The sequence below is a fragment of the Strix aluco genome, chromosome 10 (genome assembly GCF_031877795.1).
Source record: "Strix aluco isolate bStrAlu1 chromosome 10, bStrAlu1.hap1, whole genome shotgun sequence".
NCBI classification, from domain to species: Eukaryota; Metazoa; Chordata; class Aves; order Strigiformes; family Strigidae; genus Strix; species Strix aluco.
In genome coordinates, this window is record NC_133940.1 from 25,785,982 (window position 1) to 25,807,800 (window position 21,819).

Sequence of the window (21,819 nt, forward strand, 5' to 3'; positions counted from 1 at the left end):
ACTGTATAATATGCTGTGAATGAATATTAATAGTCATATTAACTAGTTACATAATTAGTCATATTCATTATAGGTCCACTATAAAAGAAAAATCTTGATGTTATGTAGTTATTGCTCTCTGGAATTGAGTTGTTCTATAAACTTCAGTGAAAAAAACTTTCTCTTTTGTATTAAAGGGCCCATGCAAACTTCACTTCTGAAGACCTTAAAATATTGTCACTGAGTAGATTTTTCTGTGTTTCGGGAACAAAATTACTGGATGACAGTAAACTGCTGCATTTATTCACTACTGTTTCTAGCCTAAACCATGATTCAAGTGTACTTCAGCTAAGTTTCACCCCAGGCTGATCCTCAAGACCAGGCTGGCAAAGCATTTTACACCTAGGCTGGTAACTGGATTGCAGAGTTTATCCAGCTGAAAAAGAGCTCTGGGGGAAAAAAAAACAAAACAAACCAAAACAAACCAAAAACAGGAGAGTAGATGCAAGAGGGAGAAGAGACACGGTGGCGAAGTCAGTGTTGCTGCCAAATTTTTTTTGCCATGTGAGACCCTCAAATACACAGATTCTTCAGAACCATTTGAGTAAAGTTTCAAACAAAGCAAGCTCTTTCAGATGTGCAATAAATCCCTGAAAGATTGGATTTATTACAGGGGCACTATCAGAACCGTAGCTATAGCACTGCTAGCGGGTGCTGCTATAATCACATCAGATCATGTTATAGATGGCTAAGAAGGTTTTGTGAGCCTGGCCATTGTGCCTGCCTAATTTATAGTGTTCCTGTCAGGAAGAAATCAAGTTTCATAGTTATGACATTTCTTTCTGGAGCACTAAATGTTAACTTTGCTGATCATGCATATCTTGGTAGAACAGCTTATTTCTAAATGGCAAACGTGATATAAAAAGCATAATGACTTCATTCAAAACCTTTATAACGCAGCTGATTCTCACACCTGTAGAAAACAGGCCAAGTGGTATTTTAGTCATCAGAATATGGAAATAGATACGCACTCAATATATTCGATTCATTTCTCCCATTTTAACTAACAACATGATGCTGGAATTGCAATCTATCTAAAACTAGTCATTTTTTGTAGTTATTAAATGTACTTAAATAATGCAATATAATAAAAGTAATACTGCTGACAGATAACAACAGCAGCAGTATCTTTTACATATTGTGTTTTGTACAAGGATTTAATCTTAATTAGTTGTCATTCAGAGCTAGATGATTGTACATAAGGGAAGGAAAGGACAAAAAGAGCCTCACAGTCTCTGTAATAAAATTCATCTACAGTTTCAGCACTCAGAACAAATGAGAGAAAGATGCAGCATCGCTTGACAGGCAAGAGTAAGACAGCAATGGATGCACACTTTACCTCTGCCACATTAGCTACCGGTGTATCTTCCTCTACATCATGTAGAGGAAATACTTCCCACTAGAGTGCTGGTGAGACCTAATGTTGCTGTGGAGATATTGGGTATCCTCTAGTGCAGGTGTTGGGGAAAAAATAGCTGTAAATGAGTAACTAACATCAGCAAGGGCCTGCTAAACAGCATCCTTAAACCTAACTGCTTGCAAAAACTGTAGTTTATATCACAAAGAACTAGCATTGTTTACAAATCCATACTTAATCTTCATTTTGACATACAGATTGCATTTAAAATATAATCAAATCTTATGCAGTCTACTTGCTTCTACAAATATTCCGCTGCTGTATTTAAGTTATGGTTTTCTCAAGAGGTCTCTGAACAGCTAAAGAAAAGGTTACTGAGTGAAACGAATGGAACTTCAATTAATTTCTAACAATTCAGTGACTCGCATTAACTAATGGACAGTTGGACATCAGAGATATCATGTCTCTCCCACCCAATCAACAACTGTGCCAATACAATGATGGTAAGAAGTTGTTTTTATAGATCTTATTCCTAAATAGTCTCTACCTGGGGAATGCCCTCCTTGAATTTTACCAGCCTCCCAGAATCCAAGAAAACAAAATATAAACAAAATCAAAATATTAATAACAAGATTTGCCCTAACTTGGAAGTGGACTCTCAGCAAAGAAGAAAAACAACCTGAGGCAATTCTGGAGATGCTCAGGGCGAAGAAGAAGATCAGAAGAAAAACAAAGACCTCCAGAACCTCAGCAACAGAGAGATACAATATTTTATGCTACTATAATGTGACAAAAGAGATCTGCTTTCTTCCTTGAAAGCATGTTGATATCACTAAATACGAGTATGAAAAATAAACATGTAGCTTTGTACTCATAGTTTCTTTTCCCGCTTGATGTAGAAACAAAATTTCCTGCAGTGGTAAGCTGTGACAATAGGAAGTACACCACAACGCCACCAGATTTATTCTTACAACTGACCTGTAATATTGGCAACAGTAACTTTATTTTATAATTAAGTAACCATATTTTATAATTAAGATGCTTTACAATAAAGATACAAGACATTAAGTTCAGCAAATCAGTGAGAGTTATTAGAATAAAGCAACTCAAAACTTTGGGATTCCAGTATGATGGGGATACCTGAGTGTAAAAGAGCATAAATATAAAAATAAAGACACGCACTTTCCAGAACAGATAGCTCTACAGACTCACATATTTAAAAACAAAAAAAAAATGGATTAATAACTACCTTTGATAGCTGACAAAATTTTGTCAAGAAGAAACATGCATGTACATGTAAATACACACAAAATTTAGACTGATAAAACCTTTCATTTTTGCTCAAAAAAAAGAGGACACTGTGTTTTAGAGAATCCCATAGCACCAATCCCTCACGTGCACTGATCCTATACCCTTCTACTTTGGAAATTTTTGTCTCAACATATTTTTTTTTTTTAGTGTGTGTCAGGACTTCAGCTCTCAACACAGGCATGAAATTTTCTCAACAACCTGCTTGGAAGAGCCTATCAGAAGCCTTTCAAAAGTATAAACATGTTTTATCCAGCCAGAAGGAAATTTAGGTGTGGCTACCAAAGACTATACTCACTAAGGTACTTCTGATGATTTTCTCTGCTATTAACCTGTTCTGGAATTGCACCACACTAGAGTTCCTTTATGTTCCATAGCATTTTCTTTTAAGTGTAACATTAAGTCTGATTTTAAACATTTTAGAATTGCTTTTGAGCTTTAACAGATGCAGTACTACTTATTCCCCCAGCCTGTAGCGAGTGTTAGTATCTGTTTTTAATTACATTACAGATTTGTAGATAGTGCAGAGCATCTTAACTTCTTGACTGTACTCGTGGGTGTTTCCTCAGACTGAAGCACTATCAGGAACAGCAGACCAGGTGTGCTACAGGCAGTATAAGCTCACTGCCTCTTAGTTATCCTCCTTAAGAAAGTCACTGTAAATGTTTTTGTTAGCCACAAAAAGCTATTTTTTTCTAAGTCTCGCAGATGATTCTTACCTTTATAACAGAGGCCCCTGCCCTGGAAAGAGGACTGTGCATTTGGGCTGCTGCAGCCATGTTAGCTATCGTATTGAGGTGGTTCATCTGATTCATTGCCATTGCAACCGAAGCAGGAGGTAGGCTGACGGGAAGCAGAGGGTGGGGCATCATCATAAACGGCAGGTCTATCCCTAAAAGAGAACACGGGCAGGTTATGGGTGTCAGTCCCTCATTTTATAACACAACACCTTAATTTTTAGAGTCTATATTCTACTGGAACATTGACTAGTCAAACGCAGTAGTATTATGTGTTAATAATTTTGATGTTACACAGGAAATAATTGTCTTTGCATTCCAGAAAAGGCTGTATGGTTTCTATTAGGGGAAAAAAACATACAGCTGTAAAGTAACACAATATTAGCAAAATGAATGAAAGTGTATAAATTCAGTGATTTCTTTATTAAGAGCAATAAAGAAAAAACCCACAAAACATGCAGATATTTGCATGTTTTTCCAATATATCAGACGGATATTTATCTGACAATATACTCCTGCCGTGTCCTCTTGCTATTATTACCTCACATACACAGTAAGCTGAGACTAAATTTTTGTATTAGGACTATTTCTTGAACACAGGAAGCTGTGGGTTGGACTACAGACACTACTGAACTACTGTAGAGAAGGTCTGTGAACTGGACCATGTCATGAGAGGTTAAAATTGTTGCCAGAGGTTTTAATTTCCAAAAAATCACTTTAAATTGTCTTCTGCTATGGATATAAAACAGTTTAAGAAAGTATGAAATTCATTTGGACTGACTTGCAGATCTCGACATTGCCAAAAAGGTGGTATTACTGCTGGCAAGAATTGGATTCTTGTGTTTCATCATGTGCATTACTTACTGTATTTAGTAATGACTACAATGGAAAGCAAGACCAAGACATAAATTCACTGAAAAAATTGTTTTGGGTTATTTTACATTTAAGAATTCTTTAGAGAGACTACTTGAAGATAGCTACCCTTGGGCATCCAAAATTATTTTTCCAGAAAAAATAGGACTCATTCTGCCAGACTGAATGAATTTAGATTAGAAATTCTCATTAAAAAATTCAGGTACAAGTAGTAAATAACATAATCATATACCCAGTCATAACCATATGCTATTCACATTAATTATTTCTAAAAGTTTTTTAACTTTTGGCTCTATCTTAACTACTTTAAATGAGAAGGCCACTCACCATTCTGATGTATGACAGAATCCACAATAAAATATATCATTGACTGATACAGCTTATGTTATTCCAATTCAATTTGACTATAGCGATATAAAAACACCACTGCGCCCACCAAGAAAGGCAGAATTGTATATATTCTGAGCTCCCACACTATTTCTGTTTAGCTCCAGTATGTCATGATCAACAACTGTGATGTCTTATGATTCACTATATATTTTATATGATGATCCATGACAATATTAATTATGATAGATACTAAACAAAGCCCACATACATCTCCCTTCACTTTAAACCATACTGACAATCCCCTTCAGTGCTTACATCCATAAGCCTTTGTTCCCCTGCATATCTCCCTTAACAGCCCAATAATCTTTCTTCATACTCTATAGAGTTCCAAAACTCCCAGACACCATCTGGCCACATTGAGTTGTATGTCTACTTAAAGTCCAATTGACATGCAAACTAAATGCAAACTACAAACAGAATTTAACAGCACATCACCAGTTTTAAGACACAATCCGTCAAACATTTCAGAGGACTATGATGAAAATATATCCTACACTTGCAAATCATTGGACATAATGTCTGACATTCAATAAACCCTTTAATAGCCTATAGACATTTGCCTACTACAAAATCTACTGTAAAATAATCTTTAAAGTTTTCTTCAACAGCAAAGAACACAATATCCCTATATATAAAATATACACAGGTATCGAATTATGCAAGGATATAAAATGAAAGGATAAACTACAGTGAATTTGAGTCCTATGATCTGGGGATTCTTAACTACTGACACGTAACTCAAAATGCTCAGGTCCATACCTTCCAATGAACAAAGCAGACCCATACTGTAGGAGTCATTTCAAGAGCTTTGATTTGTTCAAGTCTGGAGCCCTAAGGAACTATCTGCTCCTAAAATTGAGTAAGGAGCCAGAAATGTCATTCATCTAACTAACACCAAAAATCAACTTTCAAAACTTTAAGAATGAAGAGCTTAAACAAATAACAGGAGTTCAGAAATAGTGAGATTTTCATTCTTCATCCATCATCATCTGTTTAAATTAACTTCACTCCTCACTAATCTTTACAATATTAGTATTTCTTGGAATAACTTTCCCTTCCCTTCCTTCCCTCTTCAGGTGCAAAGGAGAAGGGGAACTGCTGGCTTCCCACCTGCTCCCTTCTTAAGGGAAGGAACAGAGATGGGTTTGAAGGGAGCTTTCAGTTCCAAATTCAAACTTTATGTATGTCATTTTTTTCCAGCTGCTTTGGGTAGCTGGGTTCAATGGATGACCTTGCCCACATCTGGCAGGTACAAGGCAGAACAAGGCAGAGGGATTGCTTCTGCTCGCTTTTAGCTAGACATTTTGCATTTATTGCTGGTTCTCATATTTTTATTTGGTTGTCAGCATTTTCACCTGGAAGAGAATTTCTCACATAGCTAAAATTTTAAGCAACTTTATGGTAATTTTTCCCTTCAGTCCAGCCATGGAAATGTCAGTTAAGGACTGAGAGTCCCTAACCCAGCAGTGGGTGACTATTCAGAGAGGGCGGCTGTATCCCAGCAGGTAGCTTGGACATGATGCACAAGCGCAGCAGGCAGCAGGAGGACTGACCCTCCTGTCCTTCGAGTGTCTCCCATCCACCTCCTGCACCTCCAAGGAGGTTGGGAAGGAATGCAAGTCCAGCCTCCAAGCAGAGTTCCATGTACTTTTTTTTTATTCCCTGTAAGAGCACAGTACGTACTGTTGGTGAGCAGGTGATTCTGCTGGAGAGGACTGAGTGGGTGCGCACTTCCAAGGCTTGACTGCCCTGACAGTGTGGGATGACCAATGCTGTGCTGTGATCCTGTTGTAATGGGAGACTGAAGCTTGTCTTTATCCCAGGAGGATTCACTCCCACCTGCAAAACAGGGTACAAACAAAGCACAGATAGCATATACTTTTCTTCAAAAGACATTTTGCTCGGTTAGCAATGAGCTAATACTCTTCATAGCTAAGCACCTAACACAACCACAGCATCCAAAACCAACACCTGAATTTTTTAAAAATAAATTAATAAATATGCAGCAGGCAAAAAATATTATTAGAAACTTTCAGCATCACCTACCTTCATAACAGTAGTTTCTGGAAACTGGAAAAGCTAAATATTTAGGGATAAAATCGTCCAAGTAAACATCAGTCACAAGTAAGGCAGGCAAAAAGGGAACGTCTGAGACACTGAATCACAATCTCCTGCTATCACAGGGAACTTGGCCACCCAGTCCCTGCCAGAGACTAGTCAGTGTCTACACTCGGACTCATCAGGTCTCTTGCTGCTCTTAATCTTCTGGAGAGTTGCTCCACTACTCACTCCCTCCAATGCTCACTAGCATTCCAGCTTAAATTCATCCCTGAACAGGTTACAACAATTTAACTTGCTGCTACGTTATCTTTGAGCTTAAACAGCTTTCCCTCCACTGCTGGATTTGATCCTGGGGATGTCCCAAGTGAAACCACTTTGCTAGGTTAAACAAGCCAGGCTTTAGGTTGGGCTTGGAAATCATCAGTATTGAGGAATTTCAGTTTAAAGAGTCCAGATACTTATTATGTACAGTAACTACTGTCTACAACAAAACCACAGTACAGCAAACTGAGTACTCCTGGGTTTGGTCTAGAATATCTGTTTGGTCTTCTGAGGAGAGGGTGTTCTGCAGCAATTTTACAGATTGTAGTTTTCTTCTATATTACACTTACACATGTGAATAACAACAAGTTCCTTTTAAAGAGCCATTAAGAAGACCGTGTTAGTGAATTCTACAATACATCCGGTCCCAAAACCAAACCACCTTAAAAAAGTTAGATTGAACTTTTCTAGAGTAAAAAGGTATTTTAAGTACATGCCCTTCTCAGGTATGCCCCATATTTTCAATTAGACTATAGATTGTTATGAAAATGTCTAACTGCAGTATTGACTTTGTTTTAAATTTATGAACAAGAATTTCAATTAGAATAAGTAAACAGATTACTGTGATGCAGCAGATAAAGGCAGCAAGCAAAAAACCATTTTAATTGAATATGAAAGTAACAGAAAAATTCCATTCTTTATGACAACACTCAGCTAATAAACATGATTAATACCACTAAATGAAAAAGTTTGAAAGATCAATGATTGAGAAAAAAGGAAATCACTCCATCATTTTAGCACTATGTCCAAGTATGAATTACCCTCCTATAAAACATTTGTAATTTGTAAAATGATGAGTAATACATTGACAAAGAAAGATACACTAAATTATGCCACGTGATATAATATAACATGGCATAGGGCAGTAATTAGAAGAACTACTACAGTTAAAGCTGTGTCAGCATCTTTGCTGTTTAATATACTGTATATCAGCTCTTTCAAATAACATTTGACTGATACTTAGTTCATTCTGACTATTGTGAAACAGAGGTGGTATTATTTGGTAAAGTATTTCTCAAGTTAAATGTGTAATTTTAAAAAGATTTTCTGAGGGAATACTTAGCATTTGAATTTACCAACTGAGTTTTATTTTTCTCCATACGCTTTTTCAGTAAATTTAAGTTTAACATTTAGACTTTATTCTTCCTCAAAAAACAAGAGATGTACCTTATAATGATTTTTTTTGCTTAGAAATAGATTTTATACATGTAATTTCATGTACCAGGGCAGTGGCTGTGAAAACTGCACAAGACAGTTTGTCAGAGATTTTTGAATGAAAAGAAAAAACTTCATTCTTCATCTAAAAGTCTACCTCGCCCCATTTGTTTTTCTCCAATACTTCGAACCCCAGGCCCAGATGGTCTAAACTCTCAGCTCATTTACTTGTTTCTGGAAGTTCTTGTCTTTCCAAAGCCTCATGCATCTACCCACCATACTTCTGTGGCCCTGAAGCTGTAGTATCAGAGTGCCCTACCAGCTTTCTGTGCCCAGCTTTACAACTGTTGTACGTTCCATAGAAAGTACAATTATTCCTGGTTTACAGATGGAGAATTGCACTGCACAGAAAAGTGACTTGCTTAAGGAAATCAGGAAACCTGTAATGGAAGAGGAAACTGAATTTAAATTATGTCGTACAGTCCAAATCACTGGACCAGTTTTCCTTGCAGATGGGGACAATAATAACTTTTTTCCCTGCAAATTCCACTTGTAAATCTGCTCCAGTATTCAGTGCCAGCAACACAGGAATAAATTGTGATACACTTATCTCTACAGACCATTCCTGTATTCTTATGTTCCCTATCACTTCTCCTTACAGAAAGGAAAAAAAATACTGCTGAGTGTATGATGTATAATAAAAGTGCATGTTAAATGAAATGTATCCTGTAGTCTGCAGTATACCACATAGATAACAGCTTCATCATTTAATCTGGGCTGCATATACTATGTGGTAGGAAGTCTCCTAAAAAGAAAATGATAATTAGAACTTCTTCTTACCTAGAACTGTTTGATTGTGATGTGTTTTATAAGGGCAGTACAATTATCTCCAACTTACAAGTGGGAAAATTGAGGTGTAGGCTTATGAAGCAACTTCCTCCACGTTACTTGGTAGACTAATGGTGAAACTGGAACAGAATCAGGTCTCACGGGTCCTACTCCTGTGCTCTACACCACAAACACTTTCAGTTCATCCCACCCACAGTCCCTTTGCACAGCTAAAAAATAATAGTTTTAAAAGAAAGCTTGCATCCTTCCCTGCAGTATCTATTCCCACACAGTAAGAAAAATTTACATATGAATTAATAGTAAGCCAGAACTAGATTCACATTATAAACCAAACACATGAAATGTAAACCTGTGGTAATATACTCAGTACTTTTACTATCATGCAATTTTTTTTAAAAAAGTATTCATTTTGGAGCATACACATTTTCTTATTTAGTAACACTGCTGTCAGCATATTATATCATCAAATACATATTTGACATATATGTATCAATGCATATTTTCAAATTCTTTGTTACTGTAACAATTAGAAGTGAATGCATCTAGAAAAAGTAAACCCTCCTTGATACTTCAAGTTTAGGTTTTGCTACAATTTTTCAGATTTCTGTTCATTGTAATTTTTTGTCCAAATAGGTGCCATCAATATGGCAAAGATGTCATGTTTTGATTCTAAATCCTGTCTTTGGTATGATGACCTTATAGGTGAAACTAAAATTGAAACTTTCTGATATGAATCATGCAAAGAAATAAATTTACAGGAGCTGAAATTTTTTTCTCTCATTATATTCAAAAGGTTTGGTCTTTGAAGAAATCTGTATTAGGAAAAAATAATTTCTTTGTCCACACTATGCTAATGAAGGCTCTCACTTTTTAATATAGAAGGAGTCTAAAATTAAACAATGATCCATACTGTATATAGAGAGGTGGACTTCAAGCAATTTCTTTTAGATATATATGAAACAAAAGGGGAAAAAATATATGAAAAAAGCAAATATACATCACTACAGAAAATGAAACGACAGAAAACAGCAATGGAACTTACTTTAAACTCTTGTATATGAAGGGAAACATAGCTTTTTATTTATTTTAAATGAGAAAGAATATTTCATGTTAAAGTATTACTAACTTGATTCATAAGTGTCATAGGAATATTATTAGAGCACTCAGAAGTCTGTTGATTTGTCAAAATGCCAATACATCATTTATATACTTTACAAAAAGCTTTACATTTAACACTATTACCCACTACCCATATGACCTTCTCTCCAACAGATAAAAATAAAGGACAAAAAGGTAATTTTTCCTTATCTTGTTTGCATTCTAGTCGATCTTGTCCCAGAACAGATTGTACTCAGCATTAAAAAAGGGCAAGAGAGACAAGAACCTCCATCTTCCAGAGCTCCTGACGCTTGTCAGAAGCAAGCACTGAGACTGCTGTCTCCTTAACGTAGCCACACCAGAGCGGGAAGAAAAAGGCAGAGATACCAGCTGGTCAGCCATCCAAAAAGACTGCAGAATGCACTGGCTGCCCAGCAGAAGCAGCTTAAAAAAAGGTCTGACCTGTTTGAACCATCCAGTTCAGGCCACACAGCAGTGTGGTGTACAGTTCTGCTTTCAGATTTGCAGCTAAATGCACATTATGGATGAAAAAAAAGGCCTGATTGTCTGCACTGTACAGAGTCACCCACACAGAAATGTAGTGCATGTTTCAAAGGGCACAAATAAAGAGAGACACTACATGGATTTGGTAAGAGAAAGAGTTATTTATGATATATTTAATAATTAAGATCTGGTATTTACCAGTCTTAACAGGTTATTTGAGAGAACTTCTTTATCAGTGCATGTTCAACTAAGCAAACGCAAAACTAATGTAACAAACCCCAGTCCATTCATTTCTAAATTAGAATGCGGTGAGAGGTAGGCATTCCCTTAATGCCATTTTACAGCCCAGTGGCCAAATTCTGTATCTCTCTGTTCCCAAGTCCCTATGAACAGCGAATTCGGATGAGTTCAGATGCACAGGGAGTTAAATCACAGGTAATGCAACCAAACAGGGCAAATCAGCCTAAGGAATACACACATGTGCTGTTGATGACACACGCTGTACTCACAAAGCCACTGCAAGGTTATTTACAATCATGTACCTGTCTGCAAGCAAAATGCCTCTGTTTAAGTTTCACTTTGTTCAGTTGAAGGAAATGCAAGGAATAAGCTCAGCTTCATTCTTCTGAAAATGCTGCTACTCACCCTTCTTTGATTTTAGTGATTTTATACAGTAACTCTTAAAGCTACACGTTTTCTAACAATAAACCTCTCTGTGCATTTCTGTTCTCCAAAACAAAATCCAAAAAACTTTTTGGGTGAAAATGTATTTGTGACGATTAAATTAGTGTCTTGTTTTTAGGTATTGAAAGATCTCCAGAAAGTAATCAAACTTCAATTTTGTGACAGTTTCTTTTCATTTGGTTTCAAATTCATTTTATCAGCCTTAACACTGTCTGGTCTAGCTAAATGAAATCCACTCTGTCAGAGGTACCTTTGAATTGAACAACCACACTGTTTCAATCTATGCCTGTCGTTCTATTTTTTGTTGTGATACATTTCTGAAAAATTGAACTCAAATTGTTAAAAGCAATACCATCTTCACTGTCCAATTTTATTTTAAAATTATTTTTAAACACATTCTTCATGCTGTTGGGCATATTAAGCATAAGATCAGCTGCAAATAAAAAGGTATTCAGTGCATTGCTATTTCAGCATTGATAATTTCAAAGTATTTATCACCTCTAACTTCTTTTGTAAGTGTCCAGCACACACACAGGGCCTTTGAAATTTTTGGGCTTATCTAGAACCCCAGTATTCCTAAAACAACATGGGCCTATTTGCCAGCATTCCTAGCTCCAGCATTTTCAGGTGTCCCAGACTGTTTACTTTATCCTAATCTCGCCTCGATACTGGGAAAAACGGTCGTTTTTTTGGCCTACACAGAATGTCCTCTGCTGAAAACACTTCAGCCTACAATTTCCTGTCAAGTCTTTTCACGGTATCAGCATCTGAATGTCCCAGGAAGAGAAGAGTAGGTAGAAAACAATTTTTGTCATATTTGATAGACTGAGAATCTCACTACAGTAAGGATAGGAAGATACCATCCAGGTTATATTCTTGGTACACTGTCACTTTCCTGTCAGAAAAACATAAAACTGTTCTGGGTCAGGATTAGGACCCATTTAACGCCAAATTCTGTCCCTCGTATTGGCAGTAAATGATGTTATTTACGGAGGCCACATAAGCATGGACACTTTCTGTGGTCCCTTATTACCCCCAAATAAACTTTCTTTAAAATGGGAATGAGGTTTTTTAATCAGCCCCCAAAAGCATGACACACATCTGAAAATCTAAATGGAAGATTTGCAATGCATTTAAAGGTTTAATGCATTGATTTGTTTAGCTGTGTGTATCCGCCTATATCAACTTCTGGATTGTGCCCTGCAAGAAAGCCATGAAAGTGTGTAGAGTAAGATATTAAAACTCAAGAAATCCAGTGATGGCTTTACTGGGCTACTTCCAAAAACTTATCAAGTGGTTCAGCAGATGTAATTACTGCTTAGCCCTGCCAAAGCTTTGAAATGTGCCCATTAATTCAGCAATTCCCAATCTGTCCATCAGTCAGTCATACTTAAAAAATATGTCTGTCACAACTTAGGTGGAGTAATCTGTTGATAATTATACAATAAGAAGGCATATGAAATCTGAATATAATTTCTAAACTTTTTGAAAAGTCTTAATGACAGCAAAATCAAAGTTTATTTCACAGCAACAGGATACTGAAGATAACTGGGAATATGTCAGAATATTTGATGCCAATTTAATTAAGAACAATTAATTCCCGGAAGACACTTTTTTTAGAAGATAAAAGCAGAGATGTAATATTTATTTAGGAACCTAGCCATCCCTCCCAAACCATCAATTCCTTCCCTTTAAAATGAACAGAGAAAAGGAAAGAATGGTAAATGCAATGTGTTTTAAAGATCCCAAATTATGATTGATGATTATAGTGCTAAAGCACAATACCAGAAAAGTAGTCTTATTGTCAGTTACCTTGGAAAGTAAGACTGTCCTACAATAGCATTTCCAGGCAAAACAAGATCTCACAATTAAAATCAGGTGGTCAGCGTCAAACACTTGTAACAGCATAAACCTGTTCTCTCTCTAACAGACTGGGTCATTCATCCCTTCAGATTACATACACACAAATGCTGATAGCTACTAAAATACAGCAGGGTGTTTTCTCCTACTTCCTAAGATCAGCGTAGAAGAACTACTGCTGTAGCAATGAACACTTTTCAGCAAAACAGCCTTTGGTAGGCAATTGCAAAAATATGGATGGCATTTTCCTCAGGTAACTAGTGTTAAAAAATGGGAAAAATGTTTCAACACAAATAGAGAGATGCAGGAAAAGGCAAGACAGTGCAGTATGATGTAAGGGACTAATCTGATAAAAACACAAACTGCTCAAAGTGGCAGTATCTTCATTTAAACTCAAAATACCAAACATAACCCAATGGGTCAGCTGATTCAACTCACACCATTAAGGTTAGATTTAGCAAGATGAAACATTGTATTTACAGAAAGTTACAAACTATTATAATATCTACTATACAAACTATTATAATAATTTTCATAAAAATACACTAATATCGAAAAGCACTTCTCAAAGGTAGCTATCTGTACCCCTTCTCCTCTCTTCTCATGCTGCTTTAGTCATGCATAAATATTAATCAAAACAAGTTGCTGCTTGGCTAGGAAGGAATGTGAAACAGTGGAGAAAAGCTCTGATAATTAATAAATGAAGTCTTTCTTCTTTGTTACCTGATAGTTAACTATGTGATAATGAAGGGGGTAGGGGGGTGGGGAAAAGCTTGTAATCTTCATATCAATACTCAGATATTTATAGCTTCGAAAAAAGGAAATTAGTCATGATATGGGGTGTGTGTGTATGTCTGTGTGTGTGCAATATAACTAAGGAAATAACGGCTCCCAGAATGACTGCATATGAACAGCTACAGTCCCTCCAGCCTAATACCTTGTCTCCAGCAAGAGCCAAAAGCAGTACTTACTCAAGAGTTTAAGTACAGAGAAAACCTATAGTGACATTTTCCCAGAATACTCTCCAACAATTTATGTATTAGGAATTTTCTTGATTTTAATAACCTTTAATAGATGTTACTTCCATTAAATTAAATGGTTTTCAACTTTTTGTATCTACAATATCCTGTAGCAAGGAGTTCCACAGCTTGCCTATGCACTGTATGAAAAGCTACCTCATGTTATTTGCAGGTGTGTTTTGGGGGGTTAACTTAGCATTTGCAGCCTTCCTCTGATGTCTTCTAGTTCTTGTAGGGGGTGAAATAATAAGTAATAAATCCCTATTCAGTTTCTTCTATACAATGTGTAGTATTATTCTTGGAACTAGGGAATTTAGAGTTAAAACCTAAACCTTCTTTTGGACCTATGTCAATGTCAAAAGCATATGCAATCTCTTTCCCTGAAAGATAGTAAGTGACCTCTATTCTTTGTCACTCAAGGCACTGCTGTATGAACCCCAGCAAGTTTGAGCTAGTGGGCAGACAATATATGTTTGCATTCTTATTGGAAAGTTGGGTCAGGGACACCCCTACTCCTGACAGCTTACAGAATGTGCTTTTGGCAAAAGAGGGCTTACAAAAATCTGCACAGATCATTATTTCAACAGACAGGATGTTGGTGAACTCAAAAGAGAGGACAAGCTTTAAATGTTCAATACTATTTTGAAAGGCAACCACAGGATTATGGTTCATTCTTGCACAACTGATCTGCTCCCTTCTGCCTCTGAATGGTTATTGCTAACATTTTTAGTAATAAGTGTGTGACTTTATCGCTATTTATTTTTCTATACAAAGATAAAAATACTGTACTAGAACATGGTATCTCTTCTGGTTTAACACCATCAACAAAAAAAAATAACTGTTTTCTACTGCAGGACCGAAGTCTGTCTTCAGAAACACGCGCATTTCACAAATAGAAATAAGGTCAAAATTTTGGTCTGTCATGTTTTTATTACTGTTGATGATGCACAAGCCAGAAATAAAACAGCTTAACTTTCAGATCTTGAACACAGTTGTAGGGCTGGCTGCCAGAAAGGATAAAACATACATCCTTCTAAACTCAACAACTGCAGCCAGCAAGCAAGGGACTAGGATTCATATTCCAGTGATGACAATCATTGAAACCTTCACTCACCACAAACCAACTGGTTTTTGATTTGGTTTTGGGTTTTTTTTAATTACTTAATATTTTCCCATATTTAACAACTTACTGAAACAACCACTGAGATACATGTACTCTGAATTTTATTGTAACTAGCCAGATAGTTTAGTTTGATTTTGAGAGGCTTTGAGAACGTCCACCAGACAGGTAACATTATGGTGCAAAATCAGATCATTCATGTTTCAACAATTTATCATTTACTATTTCTCTGAAATAATTACTATGAACAGTTCAAGTTACATATTGTCATCTTCTGAGTTAATCTGTAGTAACATAAGTGAATTATATATTTATAATATTTTAAAAAATTCTCAGTACTAAAAGAAGTCTGTGTAATATAAAGTGTGGCTTGCAAGAACTAAATACAGTCTGTGGCACGTCATACATATGCATTTGGACAATCTTCCAAACCTCTGCCAACTTGAAGCATCTACACAGAACTCAGTGACACTGGAGATTTTACTAGGGAGCAAGAGGTTGCAAAAGGGATGCCTAACATCCTTTTATATAGAAGCGGAACGACTGCAGAAGCTCTCCAACAAGATTTACCGTCATAAGCCTCAGTTTCCATGAAGGACCAGTAAGTCCAGACACCTGCACTTGCACAGTTCCAACAAGTTGTGTCAGTATGAGGAACATTGGCAACGTATATACTAAGTCTAAAGATGCACTATTTTTTATTTCTGGTATTTGATTCCTTGCACTAAGTTATTACCGACTTCCAAAAAATTTAGAATGCTGCCAAAAACCAGGAGGGCCTGTGAGTAAACCTAATTCACATAAAAGGTCAGCAGTGAAATCTACTGTGTTTCATTTAATGTCAGTCTAAAAATAACATGCAAAAAATCTTGAACTATATTAGCAGCCAACTTGGTACTTCCTTTAAAAACAGTTTTCATTTTTGCTCATAGTAATAGCTGAATATATACCTACCACAACACTTGGACACCTCACATGTTCAATCAATCTTTGATTTTCAGAACATCTTTCTCATTCAGCAAACCTAGCCATTAGGTGCTCTCATCTAATCTCTAGTGCAAAATCTCCTAAATGAATTATCAGTGGAAGCTTTGCATTAGTTTCTCTAAGGAGCAGGATCAAACCCCTTAAAAAGACAAATAATGCTAAAGAAACTATTCAAGAAAATGCATCCTAAATTTGTTATTGTGTAAAGGATATTCTATGTCTTCAAATGAGTATTTCTTTCTGAGGTATACAAAACCATAAATAACAACTATCATCAGAATGAACATTATTAAAATTTTGATATTAATACCGGATAAAGTGAAAATATTTCTTAAGAAGAAAAAGTGAAAGGCTTCAGCAACAAAATACAACAGCACAGTGCCAAGCTGAACTTAACTAAGCTTGAGGTTTTGGACAGGATTCATTTCTGCTTGTGGTATAAGTATGCACCACCTTGATTATCATTTAAAAAAATATTGACAGCTTGCCTTCTCATACCAATGCCTAGTAACAAATTCCAAATGTTTTGTCACATTTCTTGTGAGCAATGCCATCTGCCAGAGGTGGCATTTCATGGCTGTTTACCCTGACTCCCTCCAAGAATTCATCTGCCACTATCTAATGCTGCCTGAATAAAGGGGATTAAGACTCTGATGCAACAGAGACTATTGATAATTTGGTATAATTGGGAAGAAATGAAGATAAATGAGGTTGAGGATGGAGAGGCAATTAGTTGAGCTGCCTGTACAGCTGTGTTCTCGGCCTAGCTCCCCTGGCCTTTTCTTTGGTGAGGTATGTGCAAATTAAACATAATGACAAATACACTCTTCCCAAAGCTCTTTAGTTTGGGAAGCTTGAAGATATGATTTTCAATTCTGAGATTCTAGGCAGTTTTCAGTTTAAAAAAAACCCAAAGAGTAGTAGAGATTTTTAAAGAGCAATGCACTTTGTATCAGCGCACCTATGGCACAGTATCTGTGATTTCAAAACACAGCTCTTGATCTGGCAGTGATATATAGCACTGGTGCTGGTTTTGTGGCTTTGACCAAAAGGATGAAGGCTTCTGCCTCCCTCAGTGCCACAGAGAGCCTAGACTGTTCCACAGCTCTGATTCTCGTACCTGGCGTCTCATTCTGTAAATATACTCTATCCATGTAATTGGTCAAAACAACAACCCCAGAGCATGATCCCCCTGAAATATGGATTATTTAAAGTCTAGCTCCACATTATGCAGCTGGACCTCCATTTTTTCAGTTGCACTAGCTTTTAAAAACACTGGTCGAAAAACCTTAAGTGAAATGTCTACAATACACATTTTACTCTACAAAAGGTCTCAGAAGTAATAGATTTTTAGTCATAATAAGACAGCTCCCCAGATATGAGCTTTATTTCTAAGCTATATTATTCAAGTGAGGCCAAGTAATCAAGCTTGAATACCTTGAAAGGTATTTAAATCCAAAGTGAACATGGTCAGACTACAAACCTCCAAATTAAAAGACACAAATCTGCAGCCTGATTTGTAGTTCTTCTTTCAAATATGTTGAGATACGTTCATACATACACATATAAAACTGTGCACATATATACAGTTTAACATAAAGATAAAAAAATCTATTTGCCAGAAGAAATGCCACTGTATGTTTCACAAAAGATTCTAACATAGTTTTTCATAAATGTCAAATAATGTAAGATCCCTTTTAGAAAGAAAACCAATATTTACAGAGGCAGCTTTGGCTTACACACGTTTGTCTAACTACACACCACATGTGAATTTTCTGCTTCATATATAGGTGATTCTATCTGAATTAGGTCTTAGATGAAAGACTTCATAAAATTGCAGTTTCCTGCATCCATGTTTTCTTCAGTTATTTAAAAAAAAATACAGATTACTTGAAAAACGCTCCTCAGTTAAAAAACAAAGCCTAGCTCCTATGCACAGAAGGAATTTTAGCAAATTTTGGAAGAAAAATGTTAAATATCTTAAAAGAGCAACAATTTAATAGATTTACGTTGTAATGTGAATTTTCAATGTAATTGCTTTGTATTGTAGAGGACAGTTCTTTGGTATATTGTCAAAGCTGAAAACTTTTGAAATGATCCCTTTTCAAACTCACAGAACTTCTGCAAAGTACATCTCCTCCTGATTTTTTGCATATGCAAAACTTTTCTCAATCTCAACACTGCCCTCCTCCCTGCCACCTACAGGTCAACCAAAATTTCAGCTTTATCTAATGCACTTTCGTGATGTAATTTTAGCTTTATCTAATGTACTTTTGTAATGTAATTTTAGCTTTATCTAATGTACTTTTTCATTTTGGATTAGATTTCTATAGAAGATAAAAAATAGTTCACTTTTTATGAGGCAAACATACCAGGAGAGGGAAAAAAAAAAAAAAAGAATAGTTTATATTTAAGGTTAAATCTACCTTGTTTTTTCTTACTGAAGCTGAAAATTTGGCTGAGGTAACTGTTCCTTTATACAATCAGTTTTTAACATATAGTTCAGAATAGTGATTCTTTTATTAGTCTGCAATATTCAAACTGCATATATTACACCTTTGGTCTTTTACTGAAACCCTCTTCTCATTAACAGTGTAAATGAGCAAAATTATTTGCTGCCCATCTTCTGGCTTGACACTTTATTAAAGTATTCCGAGTTGATTTTTAATCTTGTGATTGACTGTGTACACACTAAGTCACACGGAGCAGAGCTTTGGCTTTCTGGTGGGAAGAAATGCCCATGACCTGGCTGGAGAGCGGCAGTGGCTCCCTCCAGCTCTGTCCTGCCTTCTCACACCTGCACCACAGCTGTACACACTTACCGACACTCATGCTGCCAGCCTTCATCTCCTGGGATCACAGAGACTTGAGTGCTCTCAAACAAAGCCAAAATACACGGCTCTGTGGGTGCTCCTGACGTGTGTCAGCATTGCTGTAGTCAACCATGCCCAATCCAGCTCTTGCCTTTTATTCTGCATTTGAGAAAACTGTTGCAAGACTTGCCCGATCTCTTTACACCTCAGTGTGCCCCTTGTCCTTCGCCCCCAGCACTGGCACGAGCTGCTGCAGGAAGACCAACGGCTGGCTGAGGGCCACGTGCTCTGGCCAGGCCGGGGGGGCAAAGCTCAGGGGGGACTTTCAGAAAGGGCAGAAACCACACGCAATGGGGAGACCCAAATCTGGACAGTGACCCACTTAAGCACAGGCAAAAGGAGAAAAAGGATCAAAACTGTTCCCTGACTTCAATAGGTTACTGAACACAGAAAGGATGGCAATTTCAAGAATACTTCCATAGCCTAAAAGGTAGTAAAAGGCAGTTTCTGACTGAGCAAGCTAGAAAACAAAGGAAAGGAAGGCGATAAAACAGAAATAAACACACGAAAAATTTTACACTGACAGGAATAGGACAAAGAGAGCTGAAAATGAAATACTGTTTTCCATGTTCATCTTGCTTTGTTCTCCCACTTCCACATTAAAACATCTGTACAAGTCTCTTCTTTCTCCTCCATTTCATATAGCCCTTGCTCAGAGGTGGATGCTAATTCTCTTTATACCAAAATCCCATCCCCAAATCATAAAATGTGACAGAGACATGATGACTGCAAGGGATTAAGTGAAGCCATTCCCAAGAAAATACATTTTGTTTTTATAGAATCCCTTCTTGCTGTTTTTCAAATGCCCCTGTGATTACAGCTGTATTACGAGACTAAACATGAGTTCTGCTCTACCTCTTCTCAATTCTGAAACTCAGACACATCCAATTTGAGTATAAAAGTAAGTGTACAATAAACAACAGCTTTTTGACTGGTAGAGTTTTTTTATTTATTTGTACCCTAGTTTTAAAGGATTGCTCATTTTCCTATTTTATAATGGTACCTACAGCAGTATTATATCAGATTTCTAAAGCTAAAACAACAACATTATTACAAAGGTAACTGATTTCTCAAAAGCAAACCTGGATAGCAAAAAGAAGTGACTGAAGTAGTATTTCTACAATTAGCACCTTACTCAGCTTACTAAAATGTTATCACAAACATTCATCTGCCGCACTTCAGGTAAGCTTTTTAAGAGTGATGTTGGAATGGTATATATCTGAAAAATGGAACATGGGAAATAGCTGGCAGTGCTGTTAAAGGACCATCTAAAACCCGCTGAAAGTTCCTATGGAAAAAATGTTTTTTCTGAATAAACATTACCCCAATCTATAAAGTTGACTTGAAAAGATGTAATTTGTGGCTTACTATGGGGTATGTGCATAGAAGAGCTAACACCCAGCTGTAACTGATGGTTGAGGATAACAGCCACGGATTTCAACAGCTTTTCAGAGCTCCCTGGTATATGCTGAGAAAAACGGTATCAAAAGGTTCCTCTCTCCAGCACTGCTGGTGTCAAGGTTAATGAGCTAAAACTTGTTAAATTGATATTACCAAACTAATGACTTTTTTATAGTATACTGCATGGATTTTAACAGACAGGCTAATGTGGAATATTGCTAGTCTTAATTGAATTAGAAGTTATTGCGTGTATACAATTAAGATAACTAAAAATGGCGGAGCTGGGAGGCAATTGTCTACCTAGGCCGTGCTTTTGTCACATACCTCACGTGCTGCCACACAAATACTTCCAATTTCAAATTCAATCCCTGAGTTCAGACCACATTCAACTGCAGACATACAGAGGAGAGGAAATACTAGCATCTGCAAAGATAGTGCATTGGATATCAGTAACCCTTAAAAAAATCATTCATCTTGATCTGCATAGGTTCCCTCTTTACCAATTCACACGCTGAATCAGAAAGAGCCATGTAAAACTACAGAGCCTCAGCTCTTGATGACTGTGCAAAAGATACGCTCCGCAGCAGGAGGAAGGGAAATTGCCTTAATCCCACACTGCCGGGACTCTGAGCCATTCGACAGCTACAACCAACCACAGGGGAGTAAAGCAACACACACTTTCTGCCGAGGTATCTTTTTCCATCAGTGCCCCTCCCCTGCTGGGGAGTGGGAATGTTCAGCTTTCTACCAGTTGCAAGAACTTCTGCTGCATGCTTGAGGAAATCTATGCAGGGGAATTTTCTAAATTACATGTGGTGTAAATGGGAGGATACTAAACACACAAATTTTCTTGAAAAGTAAAGAAATCAGCCTCAATGAAAATTCCAGGACAAATCTATAAGAAGTAGGTTACAGCAGAATAGATCTGCAATTTCAAACTTTAAAATTTGAAATTATTTAAATAATATGAACATTATTTTAAAATATTTTTACATCAACCACACCATAAGTTAAGACAGAGGGGAAATAAATGTCTGCAGTCTACATTCAAAATAGATGAAGAAACAGCAGGGGAAAAAAAGAGAAGGGTATCTAATGAATCATATTAAAAGGGAAGGAGCTTATGAAAAATAAATGGCATTTGTAGATGATTAAATTTTGAAGGTGAGGTGTTGTATAACTG

The 21,819-nt window shown here is 36.6% G+C and overlaps 1 protein-coding gene across 3 annotated transcripts in view; it reads right to left on the minus strand.

Annotated features, from left to right (window-relative positions):
* The window catches only part of DACH2 (dachshund family transcription factor 2), a 308,940-nt gene that overhangs the window by 66,306 nt on the left and 220,815 nt on the right, over nucleotides 1–21,819 (minus strand). For all 3 annotated transcript variants that reach the window (XM_074834791.1, XM_074834790.1, XM_074834789.1), the window contains exons 4-5: nucleotides 6,388–6,543; nucleotides 3,424–3,596 (exon numbers count right to left, since the gene is read on the minus strand). In XM_074834791.1, the coding sequence (XP_074690892.1) occupies nucleotides 3,424–3,596; nucleotides 6,388–6,543 (329 nt within the window). The remainder of the gene's footprint in view (nucleotides 1–3,423; nucleotides 3,597–6,387; nucleotides 6,544–21,819) is intronic.